Source organism: Carassius gibelio, chromosome A19 (genome assembly GCF_023724105.1).
Source record: "Carassius gibelio isolate Cgi1373 ecotype wild population from Czech Republic chromosome A19, carGib1.2-hapl.c, whole genome shotgun sequence".
NCBI lineage: Eukaryota > Metazoa > Chordata > Actinopteri > Cypriniformes > Cyprinidae > Carassius > Carassius gibelio.
Window position 1 is genome coordinate 14,871,337 of NC_068389.1, and position 26,010 is coordinate 14,897,346.

General features: G+C 36.3%; 1 protein-coding gene across 3 annotated transcripts in view; it reads left to right on the forward strand.

Annotated features, from left to right (window-relative positions):
- LOC127935559 (nesprin-1-like) overlaps positions 1 to 26,010 on the forward strand; it is a 33,524-nt gene that overhangs the window by 5,316 nt on the left and 2,198 nt on the right. The window contains exons 5-6 of one of the 3 annotated variants that reach the window (XM_052533549.1): positions 104 to 17,058; positions 19,198 to 26,010. The exon at positions 19,198 to 26,010 is cut by the window's right edge and continues 2,198 nt beyond it. In XM_052533549.1, the coding sequence (XP_052389509.1) occupies positions 104 to 17,058; positions 19,198 to 26,010 (23,768 nt within the window). Of the gene's footprint in view, positions 1 to 103 lie in introns of all 3 variants that reach the window. The other 2 variants (XM_052533550.1, XM_052533547.1) reach the window with 2 other exon arrangements.

The following is a 26,010-nucleotide window of genomic DNA, read 5'->3' on the forward strand; positions in this document are numbered from 1 at the left end:
TAACAATTTACATGCATTTAACAGATGTTTTATATTATCTGTATTATCAATACTGTCAGCAGCAACTGGACTCTTAAAGTAAACATGAAGTGTTCATCTACAGAGAGAGAAATGTGAATTGGAAAAAACAAGAATGATGGAGATTAAACAAGCTGATGCGCAAGTCCAAACTGATGTGATAGATGATATAGGAAAATATCAGATGATCTTAACCATGGAGGAGCTGGATAAACAGCGAGAAGCACTGGATCATTTAAAAAAAGACTTACTTGCACAAAAAAGTACAATTGAGAGACAACTAGCAGAAATAAAAATGAGCAAGGATGAATTTTCGCTGAAAGAAGTCGCACTGCAAACTGCAACAAAAAATGCAGCAGACATGGAGTTGCAATTAGAACGGCGAAAACAGGAGCTAGAAAACACAAAAGATGAGCTGGAAAGGACAAAGCTAGAAATACAGAAAGGATGGGATGACCTGCAGGCTGAGATTACAGAAAGCAGGGAAAAAGAAGACATGATAAGAACAGAATTAGAAAAAGCAAGAGATGTCCTAAATCACATTAGACAGGATATAGAAAAACAAAAACAAACCATGGAGGATGATCTAAAAGACACTTTCGCTAGGGAACTAGAAGACATAGAAGCTCAGCAAAAAAGCATAGAGGATGAAAAGAGAACATTAGAGAACATGAAATATGAGCTGGAAAAGGAGTCTAGTGATATTGAAAGGTTAAAACAAAATGTGCAAAAAGAAAGACAGAATATGGAGAAATGGGCAGAGCAGCTTCAAAAAGAGAGAGAGGAACTAGAAAAGAAAATGTGTGATATTCAACAAATACAAGCACAGATTGTGAGAGAAAATAAAGATCTAGAGAACCTGAGAGAGGAGAATGAGCAAACATTGAAAAATATCAAAATGGAGAGAGAGACCCTTGAGAAAATTAATGAACTCTTTTTACAACAAAAATGTGATTTTGAGAATGAAAAGGAAGAAGTAAAGAAACGAGAAAATGAACTACAGCAAATGCAGGTTGATCTTAACAGACAACAAAAAGACATGCATGATATTCAGAATATAGTTTTCATGCAAAAAAGTCAACTTCAGAAAGGTCAAGAGGAAATAGCTGAAAAGCTAAAACAGGTGGATAACATCATGCAGTTTACACAAAGTGAAAAAGACAGTCTTGACAGAGAGAGGGCGGCTATAAAGGAGCAGAAGCAGCAGATGGACAGAAACATGACAGATGCATTAAACAGAGAACTAGAAACTGTGGAGCTTCTGAAACAAGAGCTACTAAATGAGAAGCGACTTATTGAGGACTGCAGAATAGCTTTAATGAGAGAGATAGAAGATCTGCAGCAAAAGAAAACCAATTTGGGGATACAAGCAGAGGAGATAAAATTACAAAGGCAAAGTATTGCAGAAGAGAAAAACATGTTGGTACAGACTGAATCTGTGCTGCAAAGAGTAACTAAAGACACTGAGAAGCTAAGACAAGATACACAAGCTGAACGACAGAAACTTAAAAACACTGCTATACAACTTCAGAAAGAGAGAGATGGCATTGTGAGTCTTGCAGAGGAGACAAAAAGAAAGAGGGAGGACCTGGACAAAAAGCAAACTGACATAGAAAAGCAGGAAAAAGCATCTGAGATATTGAAGGCCACGAAGGCTAGTCTGCAAAAAGAAGCCAGTGTCATTGAAAATTTAAGACAAGCTGTTCAAAATGACATACAAAACGTTAAAGATATGGAAGCCAAAATTCAAAAAGAAAGACAATGCACTGACAGTTTAGTTGAAGAGACGGAGAAGAGGTCAAAAGCTCTAGATGAGCTACGCATGGAGATTGAAAAAGAAAAGCAATATGTTGAGTCTGAGAGAGATGTGCTAGAACAGGAAAAGTTTAAACTCAGAGAACTCAACGATGAATTTGCTCAGCAAAAAGAAAAGAACAGTATTATACTGACAGAGATCCAGAAAGAACGAGACAGTCTTAAGCAGCTGATTGAAACCATCTCAAATCAAAGGTGCATCATAGAAAATGATAAAGAGAATATAAGACTGAGAGAAAATGAACTGAAACATAAAGAAGCAGAGATTGAAAACAAACAAAAACAAATAGATGAGTTGAAGAGCATTTTAAGGATGGAAAAGATGCAAGTCGAGCAGATGCAAGCTGACCAAGATCAACAAGGGACAGTTGCTCATGAAAAAATACAATATTTAAAGACTGTAAGAGAGAGAGAAGCGGGAGATCTGGAGAAAGAGAGACAGGAAATTGACAAATTGAGAGAAGAATTGAGGGTAGAATATGAAAATGTGGAGCTCCTAAAGAAAAATATAACTGAACAAAAAGAAGTATTTAAAAGCCACATGAAATCACTGGAAATCGATAAAGAAGACTTAGAGAAAGATGAAGCCAAACTGCACAAAGAATTTGAAAACTTGCAGTTTCACAGGCAATCTTTTGAAAAAGAGATACAGCAGGTGAGAGCTAAGCTTCAGAAAGAGACTGACAATATTGAGAGAATAAAGAAAGAGGTGGTGGCTGAAAAGCAAAGTATAAAAGATATGGCAGCTCAAATTGAACATGAGGGAAATGACAGAAAAGAAGCTCTGGAGAGGATGCGTCTTGAGCTAGAAAAACAAAAGCAAACAAATGAAACTGAAAAAGATATACTAGAAAACCAGAAATCTGAAGTGGAAAGAAGCAAAACAGAGATGGCTAGAGCAGAAGAAGATCTTGCTGAAAAGATAAAAATGAATGATATTGATCGGATAGAGATAGAGAAGCAAACAAATTCCCTTGAGCAAATGAAGTTGAACATCTCACAAGCGGAACGTGATATTAAACAAGCCAAGGACAGTTTAAAACATCAAGAAAATGAACTGAATATACGTACCTCACAACTTTATGCACAACAAAAAGAAATAGAAGCGATACAGGATATTATCATGAAAGAGAAGAGTCAGCTTAATGAAAAGCAGGCTGAAATAGACAATCAAAAGCGAGAACTGGAGAATATGATGGACAGACTTGAGAAAGAGAGGACTGATGTAATGGAAGAAAGACAAAGAGTGAACGGCTTGCAAGTAGAACTGAAGCGGGAAAGTGAAATAGTGGATCTCATGAAACAAGAAGTTCTCAGAGAAAAAGAATCAATTGAAAACAACAGGAAAATACTGGACAGAAATCAAGAGGATATGCAAGAAAATAGAGCCATCTTATTGCAAGAGTTTGAGACCTTAAAATACCAGAAACAATTGATTGGCAAAGAAAAGCAGGAATTCTATAAAATGAAAACTGAGCTCCAACAGGAAAAAGAAGATATTGCTAAACTAAGGGAATGCATAGAAAATGACAGGCAGAAGGCTAAGGAAATGGTAAACAAACTTCAAAAAGAAAAGGAAGATATAGAGACTTATTTTGCCAGGATAAGATCAGAGGAAGCAGACCTAAGAAAACAAATACAAACAACTGAATCTGAAAAGGAAAAGTCTGTCCTGGAGGAAACTAAGACAGAGATATCCAGAGCGAACGAAAATCTTCAGGACCAACTTGAATCGCATAAAAGACACAATGAAGAAACACTGGCTGAGATACACAAAGAGAAACAGATTCTCGAGCAGTTAAGAATGAACATATCAAGACAGAGAGATGATCTAGAAAAGAACATTGAGCAAACAAGATACAAACAAGAAGAGTTGCAAAGTCTAAAAATGGAAATTCAGAAACAGCAAACGGAGATAGATGAGCAGAAGGTGATGATTTCCATGGAGAAGATTGGGCTTAGAGACATTAAACTTCAAATAGATCAACAGAAAAGAGAGACAGATGAAACCAAAGAACAGATAAGGAGGGAGAGAGATTATATAGAGAGGGAAAGAGCAGAAATAATACATCAAAAACAGAATATGGAGGTAAATTTGAGGGAAGAATTAAAAAAGGAGAGTGAAAAGTTAGAACTGCTTAGAAAGGAGTTGTATGATGAAAAGGAAATAATTGACAACTGCAGGAAGAGCATAAAAACAGATATGGATGCTTTGGAACAAACAAAGCTTGATGTAGTTAAAGAGTTGGAGATGATCAAGCTTCAGAAACAAATGATCGAGGATGAGAAAAACAAGATAAAAGCTGAGCTAAAAAGAGAAGCTGAAGACATAGAGAAAATAAAAGTAGTGATGCAAAATGAAAGACAGAAGCTTAAGGAAGCAACAACCCATCTTCAAAAAGATAGAGACAATGTTCAGAGTCTTGCAGAGGAACTTGACAAGAAAAAAGTGGCTCTAGAAAATGTGCAACACGAAATAGAAATGCAAAGGAAAGCAAACGAGTCGAATAAACAGATGCAAGAAAGGGCTCTATCTGAGCTGAAGAAAACTGTGACGGATATAGCAAGAGCGAAGGAAGATCTTGAAAACCAACTCGTTGAAGAAAGAGAAAAGAACAAGAACACACTAGCAGAAAAAGACACGCTTCTACCTAGAGATAGTATTTCAGAGCAACAGGATAAACTGGAGCTCTTTAAAGTGGAACTGAATAATGAAAGAAAATTAGCTGAGGAAAGGACACAAGTGTTAACAACATACAACGCTGACATAGAAGAAAAAAGAGCAGCCCTAGAGAGAGAGATAAAGAAGCTTGAATATCATAAAAAAGCTATTCAAGATGAGAAGGATAGTGTAGAACAGATGAAAATTGAGGTGCAAAGAGAAGCTGATGACATCAGAAAGCTAAAAGAAGAAACACAAATTGAAAGACAGAGTTTGGAAAAGATGGCAGAAGAACTTCAGAAAGAGAGAGAAGATATTGTTCATCTAGCTGAAGACACAAAGAGAAAAAATGAGATTCTGGATGAAATGAAAGCTGCAAATGATTCTTCAATGGCAGATCTACAAAGAGAGAAAAACAATCTTGAGCAAATGAGAGTAAACATCTCCAAACAAACTGATGATATTGAAAATGAGAAAGAGAAAATAAGACTAAGAGAGGATGAATTACAGCAACTTCAAGCAGAGATTCATAAACAACAAAGTGAAATGAAAAACCTCAAACAAATGATCATGACTGAGAAGCAGCAGCTTGAACTCAGAGAGACTGAAATAGAAAAACAGCAGAAGGAGCTGGATGACATTGTGGAGTGTGCAAAGAATGAGAAGAGCATTATTGAAAATGAAAGCGCTGAAATGAACAGGGAAAAACAGAACATAATGGCTGAGCTGAAAAAGACGTCTGAAGATGTTGAGCTTCATACGAAGGAGGTATTGACTGAAAAGGAAGTGCTAGAAAATGACAGACAACTGCTGAAGAGAGACCAGGAAATTCTGCAACAAAAGCTAGTCAATGTAGACTGTGACTCATATCGTCTGAAACTTGAGAGAGAAGCTTTGGGGAATGAGAAGGAAGTGATAAAACAGATCAGAACTGACCTGCAAAGAGAAGCACATGAGATTGAGAAGATCAAATTAGAAACACAACATGAAAGACAAAGGCTTGATGAAATGGCAGCTCAACTCCAGAAAGAGAGAGAAGAAATCAATAGTCTAATTGTGGAAATTAAAAAGAAGAGAGATGTTCTGGATGAAACCTTTACTGAAATACAAAGGGAACAAGTAATTGAAAGAGGTAAAGACTTGATTAGAAGGGAATGGTCTGACCTAGAGAAAACCAAAGCAGAGATGTCTCAATCCAAGGAAGAGCTTGAAAAACAATTTTCTGAACAAAAAACAAACATTGCAACCACAATGGCAGAGATACAAAAAGAGAGAAACATGCTTGAACAGATTAGTGAGAAAATAACAATAGAACAAAATATGCTTGAAGATGAAAAGGAAGAATTAAGAGTAGGAAAGGAAGAACTTGAAAGAATACAGGCAGACATGGAGAAGACTGATTCAGAGAAAATCACAACAGAAATCGCTAAAGTCAACAAACTTCTTGCAGAACAGAATGAGATCACAATAGAAGAGATGCGGAGAGAGAGAGACACTCTTGAAGAAATGAGGGTGAGCATTTCAAAACAAGCGGAGACTATTACAAAAGCTAATGAAGATGTTTCTCAAAGAGAAAGTGAACTCGCAAAGCTGCAGGAAGACATTTTACAACAACAAGATGAAATGGATGAACTGAAAAACACAATCATGATGGAAATGAGTCAGCTGGACCAGAGACAAACTGACATTGATCAATTACAACGGGAGGTTGATGATCTAATGGAATTCACAAAGACAGAAATGACCAACCTAGAAAGAGAAAGAGTGGAAATGATGGCACAGAAGAGAAACATGGAGAGAGATATGGTGAGTATAGAGGAAGAAAAGAAGGCCTGTGAACAACTGAGACTAAAATTATTTGAGGAAAAGGATCGGGTTGAAAAAGACAGAGAACTGTTGACCAAAAATATGTATCATATGGAGAGGCAGAAAATGGATATGGAGAAAGAATTAAAGAATCTAAAAGTTGAGAAACAAACCATTCAATATGAAAAGGAGGAACTAGAGAGAATGAAAATTGACCTTCAAAGACAAGCTGAAGACTTGGAGCAACGATCTGAGAAAAGAAAAAATGAAAGACAGGGGCCAGAAGAGATGGGAGACAAATTTAAAAAGCAGATAGACATCAGTGGTATTCCTGCGGATGAGACAGAGAAGCAGAGAATGGAAATTCAGTCCACCAAAGACTTGCTTCAAGAAGAAAGATCTGAGCTGGAGAAAACCAAGGCAGAGATAAACCAAGCTGAGAAAGAACTAGAGAGACAAAGGACTGACTTACAGAGAGAAAAAGACATTCTTAAGCAAGTGAGTACAAATAACTTGAGACAAACAGCTCAAATCGAAGATGAGAAGGAAAAAATACAACACAAAGAGAATGAACTAGAACAAAAGATAGCAGAACTTCAAAATAAACAAAAAGAAATGGATGACATGAAAAACAACGTTTTAAAAGAAAAAGCTGAAATGGAGAATCTAGAACAAAAGAGGGCCGAGTTGGCTAGAGTCTTGGAAAACTTCCAAACTGAGAAACAAGCTTTTAAAAATGAGCAAGATAAGCTGGAAAAGAAGAGAGAGGATATTGAGAAGTTAAAGCTAGACATTCAAAAAGAAGGGCAGAGGGCTGCAGAAGAGTTAGAAAAAGAGAGGCAACAATTTGCTAAGGAGATCAAAATGAAAAATGACACCCTGGATGAAATAAAAGCCGAGATAGAAAGACAGAAACAAGCCATTGCTGTAGACAAAGCGATCATTACAAAAGAAAAGATGGATCTGGAAAAAAACAAGGAATATTTCAAAAGACAATCCGAGGAGAGTGGCATCACACGTGCAGATCTGCAGAAAGAGAGAGCTAGTCTTGATCAGATGAGTGTGGAGATTTTTAAGCAGAAACAGGACCTAGAGAGAGAAAGACGTGAACTCTTAGAGCAGCATCAGCTGATGGAAACATTAAAGAAGGACATTGAAAATGTTGAACAACTCAGAAAAGAGCTTTCAGATCAAAAGGAAGTGACTGAGAAAAGCAGGACACAACTGAAACAAGACATAGATGATATGGAACAAAACAAATCAAATCTGCATAAAGAATTACATGAGATAAAAGTTCAAAAACAGGATATTCAAGATGAAAGAGCTCAACTAGAGCAAATTAAAGCTGAGTTAGCAAAAGAAAGAGAAACAAATTATGAAATGTTGAGAGAGGCTAAGAAAGAAATGGAGAAATTGGAGGAGATCAAATTAAATATTGTAATCCAAAAAGAAGAGTTTGAGACTAAAAGACAGTCAGAAGTAGAGGAACTCATTGGTATGAGAGCTGAAATATTCAAACAGAAAGAGGAATTAGAGGACAAGATGCAAAAGACTAAACGTGAGATGAAAGAATTGAAGCTTCTTCAGGATGAAACTGATGGCAAGAGGAAAGATCTTGAACACAAGATGAGACAGGCAGCAAGAAAGAAAGATGAGCTGGAGAACATGAGAACTGATATTGAAAGTGCAAATGAGAAACTTGAAATGAACAGGGCCATGTTAAGTATAGAGCTTGATGAGATGGAGCGAATGAAAGATAAGAAACAACGAGCAGGAGAGGAACTACATATGGAAGAGAGAGGTGGAGATCTGGAAGAGAAAGAACAAATAAACACCAAGATACAGAGGCTTATTAGAGAGGCTGAAAAGACTAGAGAAATAGCTTGGAGAACAAAACATGACCTGGAAAGAAACTTGCAGAGAGATGCTAATGTTCAAGCGGATTCAGAGGGAAGGCAAGAAACGAGTGCTTACATGCAGAGGCTGATCCAGGAAATTGAGCATGTCAGAGAGGTTCTCAGAAGAATGAAAGATGAAATCAAAGCTGCTAGAAAAGAAAGATTTGAACTGGAGAACATGAGGGTGGAAGTTGAAGCCATGAAACAGAGCTTGAAAGAAACATATGAGAAACAGAACAATGAGATACAAAAAGAGAGACAGCAAATAGAAAGTACCAAAGACTTGTTGAGCAGAGAGCGAAGTGATCTTGAGCAAAGTAGAGCCGATTTGGAGAGACAAAAACAAGAAATGGCATTGGACAAACTAAAACTCCATGATGAAAATGAACTGCTGAAGACAGAAAAAGCTGACATGAAGAAACAATATGAAAGCTTTCTAAAAGAAACAACTAGTGAAAGTGCAGTAAAAACACTTACACTTTCTAAGAAAAAAGAAACAAGGAGAGATTCAGAGGAATTAAAAGAGAAAATGAAAACATTAAGCATGGACAACCAGCAAGAAGAAAGCGAGAGTGAGAGAGATAAAGTTAAAAGACAAATAGACAAACTGACAGAGTTGAAGGCAGAGATGGATCAACAGCAGGTAGAACTTGAGAAAAATAAAGCAGACTTAAAACATCAGATGGACGAGCTAGAAAACATGAGGTCTGAGATAATAAAACATGAAAAGGACACGAGAGAGGTGGAGCTGATGGATATACAGAGACAGAGAGAGGTCCTAGAAACAAGGATTCAGAAAATGATGCATGAGAAGGGAGAACTGGAGGTCTTAAGGTCTGAGATAGTCATAGAAAAGAAAGATCTGGACCAGAAGATGAAACAAATGACGAGAAAGAGGGATGAGATGGAGAAAATGAAGACTGATATAGCAAAGGCCAAAGAGGAGATGAACAGAGACCGGCAGGAGCTGGAAATACTCAGGAATGATGTTCAAAGCTCAAGAGAGGATTTCAAATTATTGGTGGAGAAAACTGTGAACTTAGAAAAGGAAGAAAGTACCAACGCAAACATCCAAAGCCTGATACTAGAGGTTGTGAAAATCAGCGAAATGGTGAGAAATCTAAAAGTTGACATGGAGAACAGGATGGAGCAAAGTAAGGTGGTGAGAGATGAAAAGGAAAACTTCAAGTCTGAGATCCAGAGGCTCATTCAAGATATTGGACAAATACAGGAACATCTTGGAAGCCTTAGAGAAGAGTTAGAAACTGTCAGAAGAGACAAGAATGAACTGGAAGAGATGAGGGCAGAACTTGTAGAGAAGCAACAGGCAGGAGAGAGGATGCTGCAGAAAGAAAGAGAAAAACTGGAGCAGCTGAAACATGAGATAAACAGAGAAAAAGAGGATACAGAGACCAAGAGAAAGCTGGTTGAGGTAGAAATAGATAAAGAAAAAATGGAAGAGTTCAAGGACACAAGAAAGAACAAGGAAGAACTGCAATTGGACACTGAGGAACTCTTGAGAAACAAGAGTGATCTCAACAAAGATATAGAAAACCTGAGGCAAACCATGGAAGAAATGAAAACACTTCATGACAAGAAAAGGGCTGAACTGGAAGGAATTATTTCTGAAGTAAAGAAGAAAGACCAGATGCTGGAGAAGCAGAAACATGAGTTGGAGGAGAAGGGCTGGATTATTAAAGAAATAGAGAAAAAGAAACACACACTTGAACAGATCAATATGGAAATCCTGAGGAAGAGAGAAGATATAGAAAAAGAAATGGAAAATTTAAGGCACGAGAAGCAAGAGCTGGAGTTCTTTAGAGGTGAACTCCAGAGACAGAGAGTTGATGTTGAATCTTCAAAACAAGCTTTGATCACGGAGAAAGATCGGTTAGAATATGATCAAGCGGAAATCAATCAACAAAGACATGAAGTGCGTGCTGCCATGAAAGCATATGATGTGGATCTGGAAAATCTAGAAAAGATGAGGAATGAACTAGAAAATGAGAGGGCTAAACTTGACGAAAAGTTCCATGATGCCACAAAAGGAGAGAAGAAACTACATGAGATGAAGAGTGTACTAAACGAAGAAAAAGAGCAAGTGGAAGTAATGAAGCAGATGTTCATCACAGAGAGACATTTGATTGAACAGGAGAATGCCGAGCTTCAGAAGAAGTCAGAGATCACTGAAAGACTCATTCAGGAAGCAAACAATGAGAGAGAGAGATTAACCGACCTCAGTATAAAACTTCAAATGCAAAGAGAAGATATAGAGACTATCAACACAGAAATAGAGACCAGGAAGAAAGATCTCAATATAATGAGTGCAGAACTTCAAGATGATAAGATTCAACTGAAAAATGACAGGGATGTTTATGAAAGGGAAATGACACATCTGCAGTTTAAGAGGAAAGAGTTAGTGATGGAAACAGAGGACCTGGAAAGAAAAACCTTACAGCAGAAAGAACAAGATGAGATGGCGAAACGAGAGATTCAAAATCAGAAAGATGCTCTAGAGCAAATGAAGATGGACATTCTGAAGGAAAGGGATGATTTTGACAAAGAGAAGAAAAAATTACATTCAGAGCAACAGAAACTGGATACACGTCAAAGAGAACTGCAAAGAAAGGAAAGTGAGCTTGAAAATAGAGTAAAAACTTTTATGGAAGAGCAGCAGCAGCTGACTCAAGATGAAATGTATAAAATCAAGAAGGAGATTGAAAGGAATCTGGAAAGAAAGGAGGCTGAAATTCAAGAGGAGAGACAGAGATTAATGGAAATGGGTGAAACAATGACAAGAGAACGCAATGAATACAGAAAGCTGATTGAAGAAGTGCAGAAAGAAAAAGAGCAGATTGAAATCAGCAAAAAGTTGATGGATCAAGAGATGGACGATCTTGAAAATATGAAAAATGGTCTGGAGATGCAATTACAAAATCTAAGACATGACAAACTGTATGTACAAGAAGAGATGAAAGCACTAGAAGAGATAAGAGCAGAATCTAAAGAGATTCAAAACGTTATCAAGAAGGAAAGACAGGATCATGAGAAATGCTGGGAGGAGATTGAGGGTGAAAAGCAAAGGGTGGAAGTAGAAATCAGACAATTAGAGAGACAGAGGGAAGAAACGTATAAACTCCACAGCGAGTTGCAAATAATAAGAGATGACATTGAAAGCAGGAAAGAAAAGATTGATAAAGAAATGGAAGAATTGTTGCAAATGAGGGTTGAACTGGAGAGAACAAAAGTGGAAATCAAAAAGGATAATCAACAACTACAAGATGATAAATTTGACCTTGAAAAGACAAAAGCTGAGATAAAGATACAGACAGATAAATTGATACTAATAGACACTAATTTAAAGGAGAGAGAAAGAGAAATGAAAATCCAACTAGATAAAGACAGAGAAGAAATTAAATGTTTGTCCAAAGGGACTGAAATGAAAATGATAGACCTTGATTTGACAATGAAGGAGATGGAGAGACAAAAGCAAGAAACTGAGAAAACAAAAGTGATGCTTGAAAAGGAAAAGACAGAAATTGATCAAGAAAAGAAAGAATTGGAAAACCAAATGATAGGCCAGACTGAGCAGATAGAAAAGGAAAGACTGGCCCTTAAGGAGATGAAGGAAGAACTTCTTCGTGAAAAACAAGAAATGGAGGAAGAGAGGAGTAACTTGGTGACTTTAAGCAACAACCTAGAAGTTTCAAGAGCAGAGTTGAGGAACAAGCAAAAGGAAATTGAGATTTTGAAGAAGAAACTTATTTTGGAAAAATCTAACATTGAGGAATTGCAGATTGAGATACTTAACCAGCAGCGTCAGAATGATCAAACCAGTGAGGAAAACAAGAAAGAGAGAGAAGATCTGGAAAAACAGAGGTTTGAATCTGAACAGCAGAAACAGATGTTGGAGCTTAGCATCATTAAAATTAACGAGGAGAAGCAAAAACTTCAGAAAGCCAAAGAAGAAATGGAAAACATGACCAACAAAGAAAAAGACAAGGTTGAACAAATGCAAGCTGAGATACACAGCCACATTCAGTCGACTGAACTACAAATGCAACTCATGCAAGACAAGCAGAATGCTCTTGAGGAAAAAGAGCTAAACATACTGAGGCGGGAAAAGGAAGTAGAGAGGAGAAACACAGAATTAGATGGAATCGCTGCTCAGCTTCACATTGAACAGGAACATTTAGATAATGTTCTTGAGGAAACCAATAAGAGACAGCATGCACTTGAAGTGATAAAATTACAAAATAATAAGGAATTTGAGTTGCTTGAGGAGATACGGCATGAAATAGACAATGAAAAGATAGAAATGAAGCAGAAACAAGATGATCTGCAGATCTGGACTAAACAACAGAAAGATAAGGTTCAAGTCCAGTTAGAGGAGCTAGAGAATGAAAGAGAAAAACTTGAAAAAATGAAGATTCTTGCTGAGAGAGAACAATCTGAAAAAGAGAGAGCTGATATAAATAGGGTAAATGGTGAAATAGAGACAATGAGACAAACAGTGATAATTCAGAAGACTGAGCTGCAGCAGAGAGAGAAATATATTACTGAGCAGCAGCAAAGACTGGATCAAAGTGTAAAAGAGATAACAGAAGAAAGAAGTGAAATGGATAAGATGAGGCTTGGACTAGAAGCTAAGAGACAACAAATTGAAGATGACATGAACACTATTGCAAAGCAGGAACAAGAACTTGCAGAACTGAGAGATGAAATACAAAGAGAAAAACAAGAAATTGGTGAGAACAGGAACATTAATAACAAGTTAATGAAAGATCTGGAAATCATAAAAGCCAAGCTGGTGGAACGACAAGAAGTGATCCAAACTGAAGCAGAAAAACTCCAAAAGGAAAGGGAACTAGTTGACAAGACAAAATCTGAGGTTCAGAATGATGCTGAAAATCTGAAAAACATCTCTGAAGAGATCAAAAGGAAGCAAGAACAAATTGAGATTAGGGAGGCTCACCTTAAACAAATGACGGAGCAATGTGTCAATACCATGGAAGAAACTAAGAGGAAGAAAAGTGAACTAGAAAAAAATCTTGATGACATAGAAGAGCAAAATCAAATGATTAAGACAGAGAAAGAACATCTGGAAAAAGAGAGAAATAACATTGAAAAGGAAAAAGAAGATTTGCAAAGACGAGCTGAAGACCTGGAGAAGCACATGACAGAACAAAAAGAAAAAGAAGAGATGAGTAAAAGGAGGTTTAATGACGAGGAAAAGCTTCTTGAGGAAAAGGCTGGTGAAATTCTGAGACAAAGAGATGAAATGGAAGAAATCAAATATGAGTTACAGACTGAAAAGACTAAAATGAATCAACAGCAGCAAAGACTGGAGGAGATTACAAGAGCTGTGAATGAGGAGAGGAGAGATCTGGAGAACATGAGGAATGAATGTGAAAAATACAGACAACAAATGGAAGAAGAGAGAAGATTAAAAGCAAAGATGGAGAGAGAGGAACTTGATCAAATGAAGAGTGATCTGGAAAGACAGAAAACTGAAATAGATAATGAGCAGAAGAAAATAGATGATGACAGAAAGAAGGTGAGCTCTGAAATAATGACACAAAGAAAGGAAATAGAAGAAGAAAGATCAGAACTTGACAACAAAACAAAAGAGAATGAACTAGAAAAATGTGAAATTGAAAGGAGCAGAGAAATTGTTCAGAAATTATTGGATGAAGTGAAAGAACAGAGAAATTATATTAAACGTCATCAAGAAGAACTTGAACTTGAGAGACAAAATATCACTGATGAAAACGTTTTTCTGGCTCAACTAAAGACTGAACTGCAAAAAGAAAGTGAACATATCAGATACATGGAAGACGAAATAAAGAAGGAGAAAGAAACACTGAAGGAAATGGAAGCTCATCAACAAAAGGAAAAAGAAGAAATTGAGAGTGTTACTGAAGAAACAAACAGACGAAAAGAAGATCTTGAAAGAATGTACACAGACATAAATGAACAAAAACAAGAGTTGAGAAAACACAGAGAGATTCTAGAGCAGGAGAGAGAAGAAATGAATAATAAATGGATACAGTTACAGCAGAGAATTGATGAATTTGATACTCAAGTCAGACAACAGAAGGAAAAGCATTTAATGAGACAGGAGAAAATGGAAGAAGAAAGAAAAGGTCTAGAAGAGACCAGAGTCAAAATTCTGGAGCTGGAAACTAAAGCTGAGCAGGAACGTCAAGACATAAACCAAAAAACACAAGAGTTGAATGCACTGCAAAAACATATTATGAAAGAAAAAGAGAAATATGAAGACATGAGAGTAAAAGCACAGATAGACAGAAAAGAACTTGATCAAATTAAGAGGGAACTTGAACAAGAGAAAACTGAAATGGATAATGACAGAAAGATGACGGAACAGGAAAGAAAAGAGCTGCATAAGATGAGGTCAGACATAATGACAGAAAGAGAGCAAATGGAAGAAATGAGAGAAGCAATCAAACTAGAGAGGGCCACACTTGACCAGAAAATACAAGAGACTGATCTAGAAAAGGATGAAATTGAAAAGAACAAAGAAATAGTTCAGAAATTAATGGATAAAGTAGAAGAGCAGAGAAATCATATTAAACTCCAGAAAGAAGAACTTGACCTTGAAAGACGGAAGATCACTGATGAAAAATATCTTATAGATCAACATAAGATTGAACTTCAAAAAGAAAGTGAACAGATCAGATACATGGAGGAAGAAATAAAGAAGGAGAAAGAAACACTGAAGGAAATGCAAACTCATCTACAAAAGGAAAAGGAAGAAATTGAGAGTGTCGCTGAAGAAACAAACAGACGAAAAGATGAACTGGAAAGAATGAACACCAACATAAATGAACAAAAACAAGAGTTGAAGAACTGCAGAGCCCTTCTAGAACAAGAAAGGGAAGAAATAAACCAAAAATGGACAGATTTACAACAGAGAATTGATGAATTTGATGCTGAAGTCAACAAACACACGGAAGAACGGCTAATAGAACAAAAGGAAAAAGATGAAGAAAGAAAAAGTCTAGAACAGACCAAAGTCAAGATCCTGGATCTGAAGAATAAAGCTGACCAGGAACATCATGATGTACACCTAAAAATACAAGAGTTAAACACACTGCAAGTACAGATTATTAACGAAAAAGAGCAACTTCAAGAAATCAGAAGCAAAACTTTGGATGAAACAGCCATACTTGAGATGAGAGCTGCTGAGATAATACAACAACAACAAACACTGGATGAGAATCTGAAAAGGATGAGGTATGAGAAAAATGAACTTCATATGATGCAAAAGGAACTTCAGGCTGAAAGACAACAAATGGAAGAGGAAATAAATACAAAAACTAGTGAACTAATCAGAGAACAACAAGAAAATGAAATATACAAGAACATGACAAACAAATTAACAGAAGAGATGAACTTCATGAAAGCTAAACTAGCTGCACAACAAGAAGAAATGCGCGTTGAAAAAGAAAAATTTAATGAAGAGAGAAAAGAATTTGAGCAATTAAAGATTGATATAGAAAGAGAGAATCAAGAACTCTGTAATAATAAAGACATCATAAATAAACTAAAAGAAGAACTTCATCTGGCAAAGGAGAGGATGGATATGAACAGTAAGCAGTTTCAATTACAGATACATACAGAAAAAGAGATGATTTCTAAAATGAAGGCCCAGCTTCAAAGTGGGAAAGATGAATTTGACCATAGCCGAGAAAAAATGAGAAGGAAGACAGAAGAAATGGAAAAAGAATGGGCAGCAATAGAAGCAGAAAAACAAACTCTACAACAAAACAGCAATGAAATCTTGAGAGAAAGGGAAGACATGAATAAGGAAAAAGAGTGCATTTTGAAAAAGAAAGATGAACTGGAACAGCTTCAGGCAGAAATCCTGAAACAAAGAAATGAATGTGAAAACATTACAACAGATACATATATGCTTGAAATGTTAAGAACTGAGTTAGATCATAAGCAGCAGAAGATGGAAGACGACAGGAAGGTGATGGAACAGGAAAGAAAAGACTTGGAGAGGATGAAGTTTGAAATAATGACGCAAAAAATGCAAATGGAGAAAGAACTGCAAAAGGAAATCAAATCAGAGAGAGCGGAAAAGGTCCAGAAAACACAAGAGACTGATTTAGAAAAAGATGAGATTGAAAAGAAGAAAGAAATAGTTCAGAAACTAAGTGATGAGGTGGAGGAAGAGAGAGATTATCTAAAACGTCAAAAAGAAGAAACCAAATTTGAAAGTCAAAAGATGACAACTGAAAAAGATACTCTCACTCAAATTAAGACTGAACTGCAAAGAAAAAGTGAGCAAATTAGGTACAAAGAAGAGGAAATAAAGAAGGAGAGAGAAACACTGAAGGAAATGGAAGCTCATCTACAAAAGGACAAAGAAGAAATTAAGGGTGTCATTGAGGAAACAAACAGACAAAAAGAAGATCTGGAAAGGATGAGCACAAACATAAATGAACAAAAGCAAGAGCTGAGGAAACGCAGACACCTTATAGAACAAGAAAGAGAAGAATTAAATCATGAATGGACAAAGTTACAACAGAGAATTCATGAATTTGATGCTCAAGTAAGTAAACAGAAGGAAGATTATATGGAAGAACAGAAAAAGATTGAAGAAGACAGAAAAAGCCTAGAAGAAAACAAAGCTAAGATCTTGGAGTTGAAGATTAAAGCTGACCAGGAACAGATTATGAAAGGAAAGGAGTTGGAAGAAGGAGAAATGAGACTTGATCAGATAAAGAGTGAACTGGAAAGAGAGAAAACTAAAATTGATCATGAGCAGAAGAAAATGGATAACGACAGAAAAACGATTGAATGGGAAAGAAAAGAGCTGCATAAGATGAGGTCAGACATAATGACAGAAAGAGAGCAAATGGAAGACATGAGAGAAGCAATCAAACTAGAGAGGGCCACACTTGACCAGAAAATACAAGAGACTGATCTAGAAAAGGATGAAATTGAAAAGAACAAAGAAATAGTTCAGAAATTAATGGATAAAGTAGAAGAGCAGCGAAATTATATTAAACTCCAGAAAGAAGAACTTAACCTTGAAAAACAAAAGATCACTGATGAAAAATATCTTATAGATCAACATAAGATTGAACTTCAAAAAGAAAGTGAACAGATCAGATACATGGAGGAAGAAATAAAGAAGGAGAAAGAAACACTGAAGGAAATGCAAACTCATCTACAAAAGGAGAAGGAGGAAATTAAGAGTGTCGCTGAAGAAACAAACAGACGAAAAGATGATCTGGAAAGAATGAACACAGACATAAATGAACAAAAGCAAGAGTTGAAGAACTGCAGAGCCCTTCTAGAACAAGAAAGAGAAGAAATAAATCAGAAATGGACAGATTTACAAGAGAGAATTGATGAAACTGAGCAGACAAAGACTGTTTCTATGAGGGATGCCCTGGAGGAGACCAGAAAGAAAGAAGAAAAAACAGAAATGGAAGAAAAACTTAAACAGGCTAACAAGGAATATGAAAGTGCCATAGAAGAAATAAACAGGAGAAAGAATGAACTACAGAATTCTGTGTTTGATATATCACAACAAAATCAAAAGATAGAGACAGAGAAAGATCTCCTGAAGAAGGAGAGAAATAACATTGAAAAGGAAAAAGAAGATTTGCAAAGACGAGCTGAAGACCTGGAGAAGCACATGACAGAACAAAAAGAAAAAGAAGAGCTGAGTAAAAGATCAATGGATGATGAGAAGAAGCTTCTTGAGCAGAAGGCTGGCGAGATCCTGAGACAGAAAAATCAATTAGACAAAGAAAAAGAGGACATGATGAAGAAATGGAATGAGTTGAATGTTCTTCAATGGAAAATACAAAAACAAAGAGACGAAATTGAAGAAATCAAATATGAGTTACAGAGTGAAAAGACTAAAATGAATCAACAGCAGCAAAGACTGGAGGAGATTACAAGAGCTGTGAATGAGGAGAGGAGAGATCTGGAGAACATGAGGAATGAATGTGAAAAATACAGACAACAAATGGAAGAAGAGATAAGATTAAAAGCAAAGATGGAGAGAGAGGAACTTGATCAAATGAAGAGTGATCTGGAAAGACAGAAAACTGAAATAGATAATGAGCAGAAGAAAATAGATGATGACAGAAAGAAGATGAGCTCTGAAATAATGACACAAAGAAAGGAAATAGAAGAAGAAAGATCAGAACTTGACAACAAAACAAAAGAGAATGAACTAGAAAAATTTGAAATTGAAAGGAGCAGAGAAATTGTTCAGAAATTATTGGATGAAGTGAAAGAACAGAAACATTATATTAAACGTCATCAAGAAGAACTTGAACTTGAGAGACAAAATATCACTGATGAAAAAGTTTTTCTGGCTCAACTAAAGACTGAACTTCAAGAAGAAAGTGAACATATCAGATACATGGAAGACGAAATAAAGAAGGAGAAAGAAAGACTGAAGGACATGGAAGCTCATCTACAAAAGGAAAAAGAAGAAATTGAAAGTGTTACTGAAGAAACAAACAGACGAAAAGAAGATCTGAAAAGAATGAACACAGACATAAATGAACAAAAACAAGAGTTGAGAAAACACAGAGATATTCTAGAGCTGGAGAGAGAAGAAATGAATAATAAATGGATACAGTTACAGAAGAGTATTGATGAATTTGATACTCAAGTCAAAAAACAAGAGAAAAAGCATTTAATGAAACAGGAGGAGATGGAAGAAGAAAGAAAAGGTCTAGAAGAGACCAGAGTCAAAATTCTGGAGCTGGAAACTAAAGCTGAGCAGGAACGTCAAGACATAAACCAAAAAACACAAGAGTTGAATGCACTGCAAAAACATATTATAAAAGAAAAGGAGAAATATGAAGACATGAGAGTAAAAGCACAGATAGACAGAAAAGAACTTGATCAAGTTAAGAGGGAACTTGAACAAGAGAAAACTGAAATAGATGATGACAGAAAGATGACGGAACAGGAAAGAAAAGAGCTGCATAAGATGAGGTCAGACATAATGACAGAAAGAGAGCAAATGGAAGAAATGAGAGAAGCAATCAAACTAGAGAGGGCCACACTTGACCAGAAAATACAAGAGACTGATCTAGAAAAGGATGAAATTGAAAAGAACAAAGAAATAGTTCAGAAATTAATGGATAAAGTAGAAGAGCAGAGAAATCATATTAAACTCCAGAAAGAAGAACTTAACCTTGAAAGACGGAAGATCACTGATGAAAAATATCTTATAGATCAACATAAGATTGAACTTCAAAAAGAAAGTGAACAGATCAGATACATGGAGGAAGAAATAAAGAAGGAGAAAGAAACACTGAAGGAAATGCAAACTCATCTACAAAAGGAGAAGGAGGAAATTAAGAGTGTCGCTGAAGAAACAAACAGACGAAAATATGATCTGGAAAGAATGAACACAGACATAAATGAACAAAAGCAAGAGTTGAAGAACTGCAGAGCCCTTCTAGAACAAGAAAGAGAAGAAATAAATCAGAAATGGACAGATTTACAACAGAGAATTGATGAAAATGAGCAAACAAAGACTGTGTCTATGAGGGATGCCCTGGAGGAGACCAGAAAGAAAGAAGAAAAAACAGAAATGGAAGAAAAACTTAAACAGGCTAACAAGGAATATGAAAGTGCCATAGAAGAAATAAACAGGAGAAAGAATGAACTACAGAATTCTGTGTTTGATATATCACAACAAAATCAAAAGATTGAGACAGAGAAAGATCTCCTGAAGAAGGAGAGATATAATATTGAAAAGGAAAAAGAAGATTTGCAAAGACGAGCTGAAGACCTGGAGAAGCACATGACAGAACAGAAAGAAAAAGAAGAGCTGAGTAAAAAATCAATGGATGATGAGAAGAAGCTTCTTGAGCAGAAGGCTGGCGAGATCCTGAGACAGAAAAATCAATTAGACAAAGAAAAAGAGGACATGATGAAGAAATGGAATGAGTTGAATGTTCTTCAATGGAAAATACAAAAACAAAGAGAGGAAATGGAAGAAATCAAATATGAGTTACAGAGTGAAAAGACTAAAATGAATCAACAGCAGCAAAGACTGGAGGAGATTACAAGAGCTGTGAATGAGGAGAGGAGAGATCTGGAGAACATGAGGAATGAATGTGAAAAATACAGACAACAAATGGAAGAAGAGATAAGATTAAAAGCAAAGATGGAGAGAGAGGAACTTGATCAACTGATGGCCAATATATTAATGAAACAAAGAGAAACTGAAAAGAGTGAGGATGTGATAGACCAGCTAAAGAAGGAAATGGAGCAAACAAAAGCCAGACTCAAGGCTCAAGAGGAGCAAATCAAACTGGAATCGCAAATAGTTCAAGATGAGAGGAAAGATCTGGAACAGTCCAAGGCTGAAATCAAGAGACAGATTGATGAAATAAAGCTCATGAAAGAGCAGACACACCAGTTAGTAAAAGACAACGAAGTGTTTGATAAACTAAAAGAAGAACATCTATCGGGACATCATGTTCAACAGAAGAGAAAAGAAACGGCATCTCAGGAAAAACAGATACAGACAGATGAAGTCAGCAGACTCTTAACTGAGATTCAAAGGGAAAGGGATGAACTTGAAAGAAACAAAATAATATTTGAACATCAGGGAGAGGCACTGGACGAGATGAAGAGTAAACAACCGATGCAAAAACTAGAAGTCATTTTGGTTAGTTCTGCTACACAAACATCTGATCTTGACAACATACCTGTAGCTGAGATTTCATCTCCTCAGGAACAGATTGTTGAGGAACATATAGACATTCCTAAGGAATATACAACTTTCATATCAAAAGAGAGGGAAGATGAAGTAGAGAGAATGGAAGGTCAGGAGGACACAGAGCTCAAAATGAGAATAGCAGAAATGGACCTAGAAAAGACTAGACTTGTTTTACAGAGAGACCCGAAAGAAATTGAGACAATGAGGCAACATACTGACAGAGAGAAGAATAATCTGGAGAAACATAAAGCCGCTCTTCAGAAACAATATGAAGAGATGGAGATCTGCAGACAGAATATGGAAAATGAAAGATCTGAATTAGAAATGACTCGAGATAAAATTAAGATGGACATTGAAGAAATTTTAATGGAGACCAAGAGCAAACAGGAGAGAATAGAAAATATGGAAGATGAACTTCAAAAAAAGAAGAGAGAAATGGAAACCATCTCAGACGATATGAAAAAGAGACAAGAAGAGTTGGACTTCATAAATACAGAGATAAAAATAAAGAGACAACATATGGTGGACTCCAAAGATACTGAGGGACATGATTTAACTGACATACCTGCAGAAAGTGAGGAGTCTATAAAAAGACACATGGAAGAAATAAAGAATCAAAAGGAGGCATTACAGAAGGAGAGGAATGAAACTGAAAAAATACTCACTGGGCTGCAGAAGGAGCAAATGGAAATGGAGATGCGGCAGGCAATGTTAGACTCAGAAAGAAATGAACTGAATAGAATGAGAGTTGATCTGGAGATGCAAAAAGGGGAGCTTAGGCTTATGCAACAAAACATAGAGACTGAAAAAGACAAGCTAAAATCAAGGTTAAGGAGAGCAGAGCACCTAGAGGTACTTTTGGAGGACGTACTGAAAGAAAAGGACAGGGTAGAAGAAATGGCAGCCCAACTTTCCAAAGAACAGAAAGAGTTTCAAATGATTATGACTGAGACAAATAAATGGATAAAGGAGATAAAACAGATTGAAGAGGAAGTTAAAACAAAGCAAGAAGAAATGGAGCACAATGAAGAAGTGAGACAAAAAGATTTACGTCTGAGTAGAGAAAAACTTGAAAAAATGATGACTGAAATCCACAGTGAAAGAGAAGAAATTCTGAAAATGCGAAAGGAGTGTGAGAGAGAAAAACATGAACTGGAGCAAATGAAAACAGATTTGCAGAAAGAAGAACCACAGAAAATGAATGCAGAAGTGCAATATGATGAAACCCACAATGTTATGGACTCATTGAAAGAAGAGAAAGAAGAAATAGAAAGGATGAAAGTCGACCTCCAGAACGAGCAGAGAAAACATGAAAACATGATGGACATTATAAAAAGAGAGAAGACTGACCTGGAACAGAATAAAGCTGAAATAAAACAAATGACTGCAGAAATAAGAACAGACAGTGATAAGAAATTACAAGATGAAATTATGAAGACTGAAGCAATCCTCAACGAAACCAAGAAACAGAAGAATGACCTGGAACAGATGAATGACAATTTGATCAGAGAAAAAACTGAATTGGAAAGCACTTGTCAGTTTTTAGAAAAAGAAAAGAAAGAAGTGGAAACTAGATTACAGGATATGGTGAATGAACTGAATATTCAGCTTAAGGAGTTCAAAGAACTACAGAAGTCCAAGATTGAGGAGAGAATGGCAGAGAAGATAAATCTGGAGAAAGTGAATGATGAGATGGCTAATGAGCGTGAAAAAATTGAAAAGGAAAATGAAGATTTAAGACTGAGAAGAGACGAGCTGCTGCACACAAAAGAAGAAATTCAAAAGCAGAAAAGAGACCTAGAAGAAATGATGAACAAAGTGACAATGGAGAAGAGTGAGGTAGAACAAGAGAGGTGTGAAATATACAAACAAAAACAACAACTGGAAGACATTAAAGACGCTTCAGAAAGAAAGTGGGATGAGACTCAGGCGGTCAGTGAAAGGTCCACACAAGATGATGAGGACATACAAATCTTGAAAACTGAGAGGAAGAGAATAGCAGATCTGAAAGATCAATTACAGAAAGAAAAAGAGGATGTTGAAACCAACAAAGACAAAATTAACAGAGAGATGGAACATATGGAAAAGTTGCAAAACCAATTAGATGACCAAAAAGAAGAGATCAAGCTTGAAAAACAAAAAATAGAAGACATAAGGATTGAGATTCAAGACAAGACAAATGCTCTGGAGAAAATTATGCTGGACTTAAAAGAAGAGAGGGAAAATCTAAATGCTTTAGTAATTCAACAACAAAAAGAAAGAGTAGAGATGGATTTACTAGAAGAAGAAAACAAAAGAAAAGAGAAGCATGCCAAAGATGAGATACAAAGACAGTTAGAGGACATCGAAAATATCAAGGTCAGGTTGGCAATAGAGAGAAATCAAATTGATCAGATGAATGTAGAAATAAAGACTAGAAGTGAAGGCCTAGAGAAAATAATCAAAGAGAATGACATGCAAAGAGAAAGAAAGGCTTTGGAGATGATGAATGTTGAGCTAGAAAGGAAAGCCACCGAAATAGAAAAAGAGAGAGAGAAAGTAACTCTCTGGGAAGCAGATATACAGGAACAGAAAAACAAAGCAGAAGAGCTAACGAACATCTTAGAAAGAGAGAAAAGTGAACTTGACAGAGAGAAAGCTGAAGTAAAACGAGAAAAACAAGAGATTGAAAACATTCTAAAAACCATCAAGAGTGAGTTGGAAGACCTAGAGCAACTGAGAAATAAAATGGAGGAAGAGAAGAAAGACTTACTGGACAAGCTGTTAATAGAAAAACATGAGATGGATCAATTAAAAACAGAGTTACAGTTGGAGAAGGACAGTGTTGAAGAGGAAAAGATGATGCTGAAGGAGTTGATGAATGAAACTGAAAATAAAAGATCTCAACTGGACAGCAAGATTGTGCAGATGAACATGGGCAAATTAAATATTCAAGAAGAAAAAGACTTGCTGGAGGAGATCAAGGCTGATTTACAAAGAAAGTCTGAAAAGCTTACTGAGGAAATCAGGAAAACAGACCAAATCACCTCTCATATCAGTAAAGACCAAGAGGACATGCCAAAGAGATTTGATGACATGAGAAGAAAGGAAGAAGAGCCCAGTACTATGCGAGAAGACGTCAAAGGGCAGACAATGCTTCTACAATCTGATCCACTACTACTTCGGACACAAAAAGAGAACTTAGAAAAGAGCAAAGCAGAAAACGAGAATCTAAGAGAAGATCTTGAAAAACAAAAAGAAAAGAATGACTTGACAATGCAAGAACTGCACAAAGAGAGGCTGGCCTTGGATCAGTTGATCACTGACATAAAACGGCAAAGAGACACAGTGGAAAACACACAAAATGAGATAAGACTTAAAGAACTAGATCTGGAAAACAAAGAAAAAGAACTTGACATGCAACAAAAAGATATAGATAACCTAAGAAACACTGTGATGGCTGAGAAAATGCAGCTGGAAAAGAGGCAAAAAGTTGTGACTCAGCAGCAGCAAGAGGTTGATGATTTGATTAATGAAAACATAAAAATGAGAAGTGACTTAGAGAACACGAAAGGTTGTCTGGAACAAGAGAGACGACAACTACAAGAAAACATCAAAACATTTGAAGACCAGAAGAATATTCTTGATCCAATCAAAGTAGATGCAGCACAACAGACCGATGAGCTTGAGAAAATTACAGCAGAAACAAAGAAGAAAAAGGAACATCTTGGAAGGGAAAGTGAAGAGACTGATGCTCTGAAAAAAGAAATCCAGAGAAAGAAAGATGAACTGCAAATCTTAAGTTTTGAGATTGAAAGGTCCAAGCAAGAAATGGCAGAAAACAGAGATCAGTTTGAAAAAGAGATGGACAATTGGAAGCAGAAAAGGGCAGGTTTACTGACAGAAACTGATCAGCGAGGAAAAACCAAAATTAAGAAAGAAGTCAAAACATTGATGGAGAGTGAAACACAGATCCAAGCTGCTTTACAAATAGCCAGAGAGGACCCTGAAGAAGACCAAACAGCTGCTGAATTGCAGGCTGATCTCCAGATACAGAAGGATGAACTAAAAGAATTGAGGAACACAATTGAAGTAGAAAAAAATCTGGTTGAAAAGAGAAAGGTTTCATTAGATCAACAGCAGCAAGAGTTAGAAGACATCATGGCGGCCATCAAATATGAGAGAGATGTGCTTGAAAAAGAGAAGTCTGAACTTGATAAACACATATATATCTTCAATCAAAATATGCAGTCAGAACAAGAAGAGCTTGAAAACAGCAAAAAGATCATTGAGAGTGAAAAACATTGTAACGAAAAGCAGAGAGCTGATTTAAACAGACTGAAGGAAGAGGCTGAATTCAGCAAACAAAGTGTACAACAAGAGAGAACTTTGCTGCAACAAGATAAAAACATGTTACAGAAGGATAAAGAAGACATGGAGGGCATTTTTGAAGAAAAAACTAAAACAATTGAGAAACTGCAAGAACAAATAAACAGAAAATTGTCTCAACTGGAGATGTTAAACATGGAGATTCAGGTAAAGAAACAGGACGCAGAAATGTATCGCTTACCAGGAGAGATAAAAGCAAAAGATCACTCAAAGAGGGAAACTGAGGTCCTAAGAGAGGAAGCACAAGTAAAGAAACAAAAAACAGATCAACTTGAGATATATCAACTGAAGGCCATCTCAATAGATGCTGAAACACAAACATCTTTGGATGACTTTAAGAAAACAGAAGACAGCAGACAACAGGAATTTGAGGACGAAACAAAGAAGAAACAACCCACTGTGACAAAGATAGAAGTCACACACACATCTGAAGTGCAAGATATTAGAAAATCCTTAAATGAACAAATAGAAGATTTGGAGAGAATGAAGACAATGATGAAAAAGGAGAGACATGAACTGCAACAAGCGAAAACTGACTTTCAAAGGCAGAAGGAGGACTTTGAGCGGAATTTGAAGGAAGTCATGAAGAAGAAGTCAAGAAATGAAGAACAAATGCTACAACTTATACAAGACAAAGAGGAACTATCAAACAAACTTAATGAGAAAAATAAGGAAAAAGAGAGCATCACAGAAACATTCATGAG